At 43.1% G+C, this 12,250-nt stretch overlaps 1 protein-coding gene and 1 long non-coding RNA gene across 6 annotated transcripts in view; one reads left to right on the top strand and one right to left on the bottom strand.

Moving 5' to 3' along the window:
• Positions 1 to 56: 56 nt before the first annotated feature.
• LOC135352298 (uncharacterized) lies at positions 57 to 3,023 on the bottom strand. Its single transcript, XR_010399734.1, has 4 exons — positions 2,241 to 3,023; positions 1,510 to 1,628; positions 524 to 677; positions 57 to 116 (listed from the first exon to the last, which is right to left on the bottom strand). It is a non-coding gene; the product is annotated as an uncharacterized LOC135352298 (long non-coding RNA).
• Positions 3,024 to 3,127: 104 nt separating this feature from the next.
• Positions 3,128 to 12,250, top strand: part of LOC135352238 (cyclin-dependent kinase-like 2) — a 35,141-nt gene continuing 26,018 nt past the window's right edge. For 3 of the 5 annotated variants that reach the window (XM_064551414.1, XM_064551411.1, XM_064551410.1), the window contains exons 1-4: positions 3,128 to 3,325; positions 3,418 to 3,987; positions 4,233 to 4,559; positions 4,626 to 4,859. In XM_064551414.1, the coding sequence (XP_064407484.1) occupies positions 3,215 to 3,325; positions 3,418 to 3,987; positions 4,233 to 4,559; positions 4,626 to 4,859 (1,242 nt within the window). In that variant the 5' untranslated portion in view covers positions 3,128 to 3,214. Of the gene's footprint in view, positions 3,326 to 3,417; positions 3,988 to 4,232; positions 4,560 to 4,625; positions 4,860 to 4,942; positions 5,090 to 5,383; positions 5,459 to 5,663; positions 6,687 to 12,250 lie in introns of those variants that run through there. The other 2 variants (XM_064551409.1, XM_064551413.1) reach the window with 2 other exon arrangements.

Here is a 12,250-nt window from a genome sequence, read left to right on the forward strand (position 1 = left end):
ATGTACAGGTATCGATCACTGCAACTCTACACACTAACTGACGTGACACAACTCACTAGTCGAGCCACTTTGATTTCTTGCTCTTGGACTTAAACAGAGCCGAGTCAGCACTCATCCTGTGCAACAGAGAACAGTTAGCTACTTAACTTCTTGGGAGACAATAAAAAGAGTGATTGTGCTTTATCTGCATTCAAGTGGTTGTATAGTGGTAACAGTGTTAGCATGTACCGTAGCAGGTGAGGTGCAACATTTCACGTTTTTCGGGGCAGAGCAGCTAACGTGAACATTAAAACTGGGATAAAGCTATTGATGGGTGTGGTTTCCTAACATTGATACGTGAATATTAGACCCCATGAACATTTCTGATAGCCCAAGAGCCGCTATACAGCAAAACTAAGGATTATGATGACTGTTTTACAAAACACTACACGATGACCTTTACCTAGTATGCTCCAATATAATACTAAGATCTTACCTAACATAACACGTTATAATAACAGTAAGTAAATAACAGGACCTTTACCTAATAGCGAGAGGTGCTTCTCTTTGTACTCATTTTTCCGCTCCTTCTCAAAGTCCTTACATAAACTTTTACCTCCAGTTTGGTGAAACAAGCAAAAACGGAATTATTTTGCTCCTGTAGGGTAGAGGCTGAGGACTCTATAGTCGCCTTGTCTCTGTGGCAGGGGTGAGTGAGGGGGCGTGTGTTTGCGTGTGTGCAGAGAAACGAGGGTAACTAGTAAAATCAATAATTCAATTATGATATGAGAGAATACAGATGACCTTAATCAAAACTTGCAGTTAAGCATGGGCTTATAATCGAGTAAGCGCTAATAATCCAGTTTCTACAGGTACAATAACCAATACTCTAGCCTTTATAGGAGTACTAAAACAGGGCCCACACTAGTTGGTGGCAACATTCCTGTCCTATGAATTGCATTTTATGACGTGTTCAAATAGTTATTCATGGACACAGGCACGTAAACCACAAATTAGAACTAACAATTAACTAACGCATATAAATAAGCATAATCACAATTTGCAGAACGGAGCTTTGGCTCCAACATGGTCTCAGACAAGGCCCAAGGCTACGGCCCAAAGGCCCCGTCAGGCAGAAATATGACTTGTGCATAAACAAATGGCTCTGGCCAAACACAAAAAGTGTGAAAACTCCTAATATTGATTCCAGTAGGACACTTCTAGGAGAGTTGTCCTTTTGGGTACTACAGAGCATTTATAAAGTCCACTGCTAAGCAACAATTATACAACCAACTGAAAATGCATTCTCAATATGCAATAATAAATAGATGTCCTTTTTGCCAGCTAGTTTCGTAGTTCTGGATGGGGATCAATCCCGTACATGTACAATGCTAATACTAAGATCATCATGGCAGATTGTTCATGCATGCACGAGCTCAAAGACAGATTATTATGGCCTGGGGGTATGCACATTTTGACATTCGAAATTTGGGAAAAGCTATTTCACAATTATAATATGATTGCATTTACCGGAGAGGTGTGGAGGAGGCAGTGACCACTGGAGAGAAGCTTGCTCTCGGAGGTTTGAACTCTTGGGCATTCAGGTTGAACTTGACGTCTTTGCATTGGGGTTCAGCTTGAACATAGCCCTGAGGAATTGCAAACTCAGTACACGTACACGTACATGTACTAAACTATGCGTGTTATTTAAATATTGTCTACGCTTATTTTCCACAATTTGGGCATGAATTTCATACTGATTTAAGCACACTATGCACTATAAAGAAGCTACCGTATATAGCGGGTATATTTCGAGGGTATTAAAAAGGTAGACTGGCGCGTAGCGCGAGCGACTGGCCAACTGCTTATCAGTCACTCGTCTCAGCGGAATATATGGATCATAATTATGACACTACCAAACATGAATATCATTATAGATAATGTGGTTATATTTTGCTATGAGATTTAGCTACTATGGAATGTACTGAATCCCCTGAAGTGTAAGTGTGGTTAAAATTACAGAGCTAATATGACGTTGAGCAATCTGATAGGCTGCAATGCTCGTTGCAGCTGAGACGAGTGACTGATAGGCAGTTTGCTAGTCCCTCGCGTGCGTAGGCTCCTCAACATAGATGTACTATTTACTAGTTTACAACAGTTTTTCCGGACCATCCAAATACAATACTTGGGTACAGTGAACATGAAAATGTTGGCAGTAGGTATATCCTGATAGGATATTAAATAACAACACTATCACTCACTCATCATCCTGAGTTTGTAATCAGACTTGCATCTTTATGAGCAGCTTCGTCATGTAGGATCATCTGATTGGCCAGGAACTTGCCATTCCCACCTCCTCAGCAATGGTCTCTCTCCATGGTCCTGGTTATGTCACTGTGGTCTACAAATTATAGGACTGGACACAAAGCTAGTCTCGAATACCCGCCTCAACCTAAAAGCTTGAGTCTGGTCCAACTCACATATGAACTTTGTTCTGCACAGTCAGCAAAGTCAAGTGGACTACACGCCCACAAGCATAGTGATAAACCCACAAGCCCCCGCATGTTAGGGACAGAACATACACAGAGGGCTATATCAGACAGTGTATCAATTAAGGCTAGGAGTTGAAAGCCTACGAGAAAAACACTGAGCTTGAAGCCATCATTGCACAGAGCTAGAGGGCCATGAAACCATGGTCGACGGTCACATTCACATAAATGAGCATTTAGGCTGTTAATTTCGACAAGGTGTTCCAAAGGTCCTGTTGCTAGTCTGGAGAGTTCTAGTATCATATCCTTACAACTCTCTCCATGAATTTTCCTACGTCGCCTTCTGCATGTCTGGGGCTAATTCTTTCTACTAGTAACAATCCATGCTGCCGTGGCGGTTAGCTATAATGATATTCATGTAGAGTATAATTTTATTCATGTTCCACACCCACTTGTGGCCAATTAAATGTCCAAGAAATTCCTGGACACACTTGAACCAAACCACAATGTGAGTTTGACCAGACTCAAGCTTTTAGGTTGAGGCGGGTATTCGAGACTAACACAAAGCCTCCACCTAACACTGACACAATAGTTAGCCACTTGTTCCATGTTCTATCCAAGGGTGCTGGGTGACCACGTGGTTTGCTGATTCAGCTGTTATTGCATATCGCATGTGATTGGACATTGGAATAGGAAAAAGGGCGTATCTTGTACATCTTGTAGCTAGCTAGCTGAGTCAACTAGCAATGTTTTCTTTGCGAGATGATGCTGACTTGAGGGAGTTTGTGCTGGAGAATGTGGAGCACTTTGGAGAGGAGAGAGTTCTAGGAACTGGCTCCTATGGCTCTGTTCAAGAAGTCAGTCACTAGCACTGCAGGCTCTGTTTCTGTGCACTGTCTCTAGTGTATATATCTGCTAGCTATTCTAGTGTGACTGCCTCCATGCACAGGTGATGATCAATGGTGAGGTGTATGCAGCCAAGAAGATCCACGAGGTTCTCCTGGAGACGGACGAGCGTGGTGGAGTGGCCAACCTAGCTGGGAACTACCGCCGAGAGTGTCGACTCATGGCTCGCATCCGTCACCCCAACATCACCCAGTTTATTGGGCTGTGTTTCGTTACTGGCTCTCGACTGCCCCTCCTGGTCATGGAGAGGCTAGACTCAAGTCTGGACGATCTCCTGGAGTCCACCCCCAACATCCCCCTCTCTGTCACCCAGTACATTCTGGTCTGTGTGGCTCGAGGGCTGCTCCACCTGCATCGTGAATCCGTGGTCCATCGTGACCTCACTGCCAGGAACGTCCTACTGACGGCATCTCTGAGAGCCAAGATCACAGACTTTGGTAACTCTCGTATCGTGAATCTGGAGCCTGGTCGACTGGCCAGGACTCTGATGAGGTTTCCTGGGACACTGGTGTACATGCCGCCCGAGGCCCTCTCTGACAGAGGTCACAGTGTGTACGGACCCAGTCTGGACGTCTTCTCTTTCGGAGTGCTACAACTGTTTGCACTCACACAAGTATGTGTGTAGTTAATGATATTCATAGGTTAGATTCCTGGTGACCTTTCATGCAGTGAATTACCTTATAAGTATTGTGGTTGTATGTGTTGGGGAGATCCCCCTTTAATATTGTTGACCTTCAGCAAATGCATTTTGTATGTGTATGATTGTGAATATACGTGCACTCATTTTCTCCAGACATACATAAAAACAATCATGACAGTCAGTATTCACATGTTCTTTCACTCGTGTCATTGGACTAGGTGTTTCCAGGAGATCTCCTTGCCCCCACGTACAGCGACCCCAACAACCCAGACCACCTCCTGGCTCGCTCAGAGTTTGAGCGTCGAGGTCCCTACACGGCTCTCCTTGAGAGGAGTCTGGCGGGTGGACGTGAGCACCCTCTGTTTGGTCTGGTGAGGGAGTGTCTGGCCAACACCCCAGAGAGAAGACCGACCACCGCTGAGCTCCTCTCGTCTCTGGAGGAGGTGGAGAGGGAGATGGACGGAGGACTGCTCCTGCTGGACATTGGACGAGTGAAGACTGCCAGGACCCTCAGGGCAAAGGAGAAGAGGATAGAGGCTCTACAGGTGAGTCCAGTCCAGTGAGCTAGTAGGTGCAAGGGTCTGACACTGCATGCTGTACTCTGTTTTCAGAGAGAGGTGGTCCAGAAGGACAGGATACTGGAGAGGAAAGATGAGCAAATAGTACAGAAAGATGAACAACTTACTGAGAAAGATGAGCAACTTACTGAGAAAGATGTACTTCTTGTGCAAAAAGACGATCAACTAGATCAAAAAGACAGACTTCTGGCACAAAAAGATGAGCTACTTGTTCAAAAAGATGAGGAAGTAGCGGACAAAGATACTCAGCTGGCTAGACTGCAACAGGTCAGCAGAACCATCGTTTATTTCGTTTATTATAAGCTATTTTGTTCCACGAGCTAACATGTTGATAACCTTTTTTCATACAGGTATTGAATAGTGTCCGTGCTAATGCTGCCACCAAAGATGGTATGATTGCTGACAAGGACAGACAACTCAGTGAACAAGAGTCAAGGATCACTGATCTCATTTCTCAGAGAGAGGCTGCTCTAGTTGAGAGGGCCGCTCTCTTACAGGTATTATAGTAGTCACCAAATGCACACACTCTTATACGCTAGTATTATACTACAATAATGATATTTGTTTGCGTACATGTAGCTAAGTGTGTCAATGAGATTCCAACAATAGTAGTATACCTCAACAATTGATGCTATTGTATAAATCATGTTAAGCCGCTAACTACACATCCGTTTGAGTGTGCCTATAATTATGTACTTCCTTTAGCGGAAATTGTCTCGTTCTGTTGTAGAATTTCCACTAATGATATTCACGTCTGTGTTTTAGATTTCCACCAACGTTCCCCTGTACAGGCACACAGGGAACAAATTGGGCACAAAGATGCTGAGCTGGTCAGGAGAGACGCCATCATTCAACAGCAGAGACAGGTGAGACAAAATGCACCATTATATTATTGCAGAGCTATAGTAGAAGCTTTGATCTCTTATAATCGTACTGTACATTCTATTAGACTGGTGGGCGTGGCCTCTTAAGCTAATTAGAGAAAGTGATTTAGTGTGCATGCAATTATTGCTACAAGTAACACTCGCTTGTTAGTAGACACTATCCTAATTACACTCATTCATTATTCAGGGTCCCCCTCCCAGAGAGTTGAGACCTCCACTCACTCTGAAATGGAGAAGAGGAAAAGACATGCCAATCAAGATGGGTGACTCGGTACAGAGTGTTGTTATCGGTGACACGGTGTATGTTGGTGGAAGGTTTGCAGTCAATGATCGTGACAGGTGTACAGTGATGAAGCTCGAGCAAGATCAATGGACCAAACTACCAGAGTACACTGCCATGTACTTTGCTATGACATCACTCACTAATCGACTAGTGCTAGTGGGAGGAATTGATCCAAAAAACAACAAACGTACCAATCAGCTTGCAGTGTTTGAGTCAGGGGAATGGACTCACCCGTACTCACCAATGAACATTGCTCGTAATTCCTCAACAGCTGTCTCCTTCAACAACCACATCATTGTAGCTGGTGGGCGTCATGATAAAGGACGTACCTCCTCTGTGGAGGTGTTGGACGTGGCATCAAGAAGATGGTACATTGCTCAGTCACTACCTAACCCACGATCAAAACTGTTATCAGCTCTCATAGGAAACATCCTCTACCTAATGGGAGGGTACGATCACACTATGGTGGCAATCAAGACAGTGCACCACGTCGACCTCAATGAACTCATTGCAAAAGCCCTTTCCAACCTGGACACACCCACTCTCTGGCAGACCTTACAGGAAGTACCATTCGTGCATTCAGCTTCTCTCAGTATTGGGAGGTCACTATTAGCCGTTGGTGGAGCGGACAACAGACGCAACCCAAGTTCATCGATCCACCTCTACCAGCCTGACACCAGGAGGTGGGTGAAAGTGGGAGACCTGCCTACTGCACGACACAGCTGCACATGCTCAGTACTTCCTAGTGGAGAGGTCATTGTAGCCGGAGGACAGACAAAACCATTGGGTAATTATGTTCAAACAGTTGAATTCTTTTGTATAAGCGATTAATTAGTTATTGTAATATGTTGTGCATTGTTAACAATCTTTTTGAAAAAAGTTTTCTAATTAAGTTCGCATATTTCGTTTATTTTTATTCGAACTGTTGATCTATAAGTGCTAAATACCGTATAGCGCGAAATTTTTGAGGCATTTATATTTTGTGGATAGGCCTCTTTTCGTTGCACAATGTTCGCGGAATGACTGCTTACCGGAAGCCACGCCTTAAATATTTGCACGTTATAGCAGGTAAGAGAAAATTAAGTTGCAACAGAATTTTATCGCATATAAAGTTATTATGATGACATGAAGTGGTACATACATAATTACATTGCCAGAAAATAGTACAAAAACAGACAAAATAATAGTCTCATAACAAGTTCAGGTCCTTGGTTGGGGTCTTGTCCGAGGGTAGAGTGGACGCCTTCTCCCAGAATACAAAGTCTATCTCCTCTTCCGAGTCAGACAGTGAGGGGTGGGGCTCGGGAACTGAGGGGTTAAAGAGTCACATGATCATAGTCACACTGAGTGGCCAGTTTACGTGAGCCCAGTTATCCTAATGGAACTGAGGGGTTAAAGAGTCACACGGTCATAGTCACACTGAGTGGCCTTCTTAGCAGCATAGTACGCCTAAAGGTGTGTGTGTGTGTGTGTGTGGGGGGGGGGGTCGTACATGATTGTACATTGCACACCTCAAATAGGACACACTATAGCTGACCTTGAATGACTTTAAGGGACTCTACAAAGTATGACACAAATGCATTTTCCAGCTAATGTACTCTGTACCTCTACCTCCATTCTCAGTGCCTCTTCTTGTCTCCTCAACACTTGGCCGGGCTGAAAAATGGCCGCATAGCTGGGGGCCGGAAAAGATGAGGGGCGGAAAAATCAAACAATAGTACAGAAGACAAATCGATCAGTCAATCTACAATTAGAACTAGAGCACTGAAGTGCTACCCTCGGCAGTGTCCTGTAGCCAGGATAAACAACACATGGACACATTCAAACTGGTAGTGTGATGAAGGGTTTGGTACACGTACTGTACAATGTCATGTACAAATATTGTGAGCTAGTGTTCTCAATTGACACACGTTTCCCTGTACACACCTAAACTGCATACATTGAAGCATACCTTGTATACAAGTGCATGTACATACAGACTAGTAAGCATGCTAGGTTCCCATTCTTTGTACTGTACATTCAATAGTACACAGTCAACTCATTGCACTGCATAACTACACATTATACACACGTACCTTAATTGTTCTTGATGAAGGTTCTTCTCAATGCCAGCTAATGGTTAGCTCATGCACAAGCAGTCGATTACCAGGCCAACTTTCGAGGAAGTGCGGCTTGAGATGGAGGCTAGGCTGCACATAATTATAATGGGCGTGGTTTATATATAAATGGGCTTGGCTATGTTCACAACAAATTTTATTTTATGTTCACTGAATAAGACACAAATATCATGTATAAAAACTATGTATACATAATAATACTGACAATGTAGCTATAGTAAGTGAAGGAGAGATTACTAAAAAACACACGTTAAAACTAGAACAGTATAAACAGTCCACAATTATAATATACTGTACACTACTGTTGAGAGGATTGGTCCACCGTTTCCATAGACATTGAATCTTGCCCGGGGCTACCAGCACTTGAGTTGCTTGTGAGCACATTCTGAGCCAGAATCAGAGTGTTGAGCAGACTAGCAGCAGCCGCGGCAGAGAGACCACTGTCTTGTCCAGTACCGTTCCCTTGCTGTACACATACTGCAGTCAGGGAAACATGACGTGAGGGTGAGACATGAACGTGGAGATAACAAAAAAACATGCTTAGTTGCTGTTAAAAAATAGCAATTTTATTTTATGTGCAACTAACTACATGTGTTATATACGATGGCCTCTGCTGGATTCTATGCTACTAGTAGTAACTAACATAACACTGTGCTCTGCACTAAATGCATGCTTAGCAATAATAGTAATTTTACTCTTAAAAAAAAAACCAAGTTAGTGATATTTCGATGGCTTTTCCAATAGTACTTTAGTACACACACTCACAGAAACACACACTCACCCCGACAATGGAACCAGTAGTTGCGTCTTTCTTCTGACAAGCAGGCACTATCTGAGCCAGCACCTTGATGAGCTCGTTGATCCTGTCCCAACGCTCAACTGGGCGTGGGAAGAACAACAACAACTGGTAATTATCGTGTTTAGGGCATGTACAATGAAGCTGAGCCAATTGGCAAAATGAATGAACCTTGACCTCACACACACACGTACACCTACTGTACAGTCAAGGCATACTTAATTATTAAGACGTTACAGCATGGATGGATAGCCTCCATACAACAAATAATGTTTTAGAAGTGGCAAATTCGATGTTAAAGTTTCGTAACTGTACTTTGTGGGAAATGCTTCTATTTGATTATGACCACGTAAGTACATGTACATCTGTTGTTCACTATAACTTTCAGTATTGAATTTGCAGCACCTTCATTGTGTGTAGCCTTCCTCTGAGCTTCCCTGTTGGCAGCCATATCCCCAGACCTGCAAACCAACCACCATAATAACAACACTCCTCACAGTTACCGTATTACTAAAATGTTTTACGAGCATATGCACATTTTGCGAGGGTTGATCAATTCGCAACAATAAAATCGCAAAACCTAAAGTATGACTATAAATACACACGATTATTGCCAGAACGCAATAGTTAACAGCAAAATATTCTAGCAATACGGTATGTAGCAAGAATGATGCTTTCCCTAACATACTGTCATACATGTTATGCAGAGGTAGGCAATCACATGAACTGTGTACTCACAACTGCATTTGAACGATGGGGTCGGCCGTGTGATAATCCATAGTTGATATCCCGCTCATCTTGGGTGCTATAGGTCGACCCATTGCATGCAGTATCTCAGCACTACTGGATGGTGGGATCATCACATACAGAGGACCTGAACACACACAACAACATAGTAAAAACTCAACACCACTTCCAAGAAACCTCAAACATTAGCAATAATACTCATGGTTCTACATGTAATTAGTATGTACAAGCACTTGGATAACTTATCGAGGACTATAACTTCTGGATTTGGCAAAAAAGCAATCGTCACACTGATAAATTTGGCCTTCTTTATTCACCATTAATTTTTGGCCAGACTCTGAAAGGGGGTGGTCTGTCCACCATGCTGCATTTGGATGAGGGCGTGGCATATAGCGTTGAGGGTGGAGCCATCCTCAGAGGTCATGTCAGAGGGCAAACCATCATCGCTAGTTAGCGTGTGGACCTCCTGTGTGAGTGGGCAGGAACAACAAGTGTGTGTGTGTGTGTTCGTTATTTGGGAGGTAGTTACCATCATGCAAATTCTAACCATGTAATAAGAAAGGGAAAATAATACGAAAACGAAACGTCTTAGAAGCCGGATACCTTTAAAAAAGCGTTTTTAAGTGCTAGTTTTTATATGTTACTTGGTGTGAAGTGTGTGTGTGTGTATTACCTGGGTATCATGCACAAGGCCAAAGTTAGGGCCCAAGTCACTGGCCTGTAGCTGCTCCACACTCTCCCCATCATCACTCTGACTTATCTCTATCTCAAACTGTGAACTGGGTACCACCTCTTCAGTAGCGATAGTAACCGTCTCCACGTCGGTCGGCTCTGTTCCTACGTGTAGTATCTCTGTATTAAAACAGTTTTTAAGTGTTTGCTTTTATGTTACTTGGTGTGAACTCTGTGTGGGTACATACCTGGGTATCATGCACAAGACCAAAGTTAGGGTCCACATTATAACCAACTACACATTATACACAAGTACCGTACTTGTTCAATTTAAGGCCACCCTCCAAATATGCGACACCCTCGATCTTAGGTAATATTCTGACCTCTAAAAGTAGCGACTGCTGTGTGTGACAATTATTTTTTTATGTTGCATCCTAAATAGAGGTCAGACCACAGCCTCGATTCCAGGCCGCTAGAAACAATATAATTTTAAGCATCCTATAATCGAGGATAGTAGAATAACCTCCAATTAGATACGACCCTCTAAATATTCAACACCAGGAATTTTTCTAAACCTCCAAAAAGAAATGACCTCTCGCTTTGTAATTTAATATTTATGAATAACTGTACCTTGTTAATGTTCTTGATGAAGGTTCCTCAGTAGTCCCTGTCCATGGACTCATGTCTTCAGCCTCCACCAATACAGACAAATAGTTTGACCACTTGCTCAGAGTTTCAAAATTGACAGCATAATTTCTTCTTCTCTCTAGCTAGTATAGTGCAGTGAAAGACCAGCCACGTGGTTTAGCAATGTTATCGCACGTGACAGCTATTGTTTATTCCTGCAGAGAAAGAGGGCGGGTCTCATTGTAGCCACCCCATTCGCATGGGTCAGCACTGGTTAATAGTAGTCTTATGGTCAGCATTGGCACTGCATGTAGTCAAGGCTGGTTATAGTCAGATCACTTGACCTATGAACTCAAGATATACCACATGCACACGGTTTGCACTGCACTGCACTAGACTGGACAACACAGCTGCAGGGGCGGATCCAGGATTTAAGGAAGGGGGGTTCTTATAGTAATTCTTGTCCGCGCGCGGGCAAAAAGTTCACTCGGCGCACAGCGCCGAAATTTTTGTGACCACGCCCACTAATTAACCCTCATGTTCTCCCTCATGATTTATAAACTTTTTTTTTTTTTTTTTTTCTTTATAATGTTTGATGCAGAGGAAGCATACAGGATATGACAAGGTAGCTAAATGAAGCTAATAATGAAGTCAGTCCATAACCGAAAAGTAAAGGTGCAGGTGCAGGTGTACTTAAGTGAAAAAAAGAAAAAAGGAAAAATTTTAACTTATTGCTATAGTTTTGACAGGGATAATTTAAAAGCAGATGGGCTAGGGCTACTGATAACATTTAGGGGAAGGGAATTCCAAATGGGGATTACGCTTACAAAAAAGGAATGTCTATGGGCTAGGGTTTTAACATGGTTTAAAAATAATTTGATTATGAGGGTGACGGGGGGAAGGGCGAGGATGGAGGGTGAAAACATTGGGAGATATTATAGATAAATTATTAAGTATATTAAAGCAGACTTTCAGTTTTTGGTTTTTCCTTCGAGATGACAGAGGTTTCCAGTTTAAGGAGGCAAGCAGGTCAGGGTATTCTGCCCTCCACTGCTTCGTTACAATTTTCCCTGCAAATTTTTGGACGCTTTCCAGTTTTTTTATATCTGTGTGGTGATGAGGGTCCCAGACTGCACCGCAATAGTCTAACTTAGGCAGAACAGCCGTGCGGTAGATCTGGTTCCTGATCTGAGGTGGTGATTTATGGAACTTGCGATGGATGAAGCCAAGATGTTGTTTGGCCTTCTTGCAGGTGTTGTGTATGTGACATGCCCATTTTAGATCATTATTGACAGTAACACCAAGGTACTTTACAGTATCACATGGGGAGATCCGATGGTTGTTTATATCTATATTCATTGGGATAGTGCGTGTAGAGCGAGTTATTGTAAGCAGTTTGGTCTTGGAGTGGTTTGCTGTGAGGCCGTGAGATTGCATCCAGGAGTTTATTTCATTGACGTCTCCCTGTAGGTCCTGAGTAAACACAGGAGAGATGGTTGTGACTGGAGGAGAGATAGTAGTGGTCCCCAGTG

Source organism: Halichondria panicea, chromosome 1, assembly GCF_963675165.1.
Source record: "Halichondria panicea chromosome 1, odHalPani1.1, whole genome shotgun sequence".
Lineage (NCBI taxonomy): Eukaryota > Metazoa > Porifera > Demospongiae > Suberitida > Halichondriidae > Halichondria > Halichondria panicea.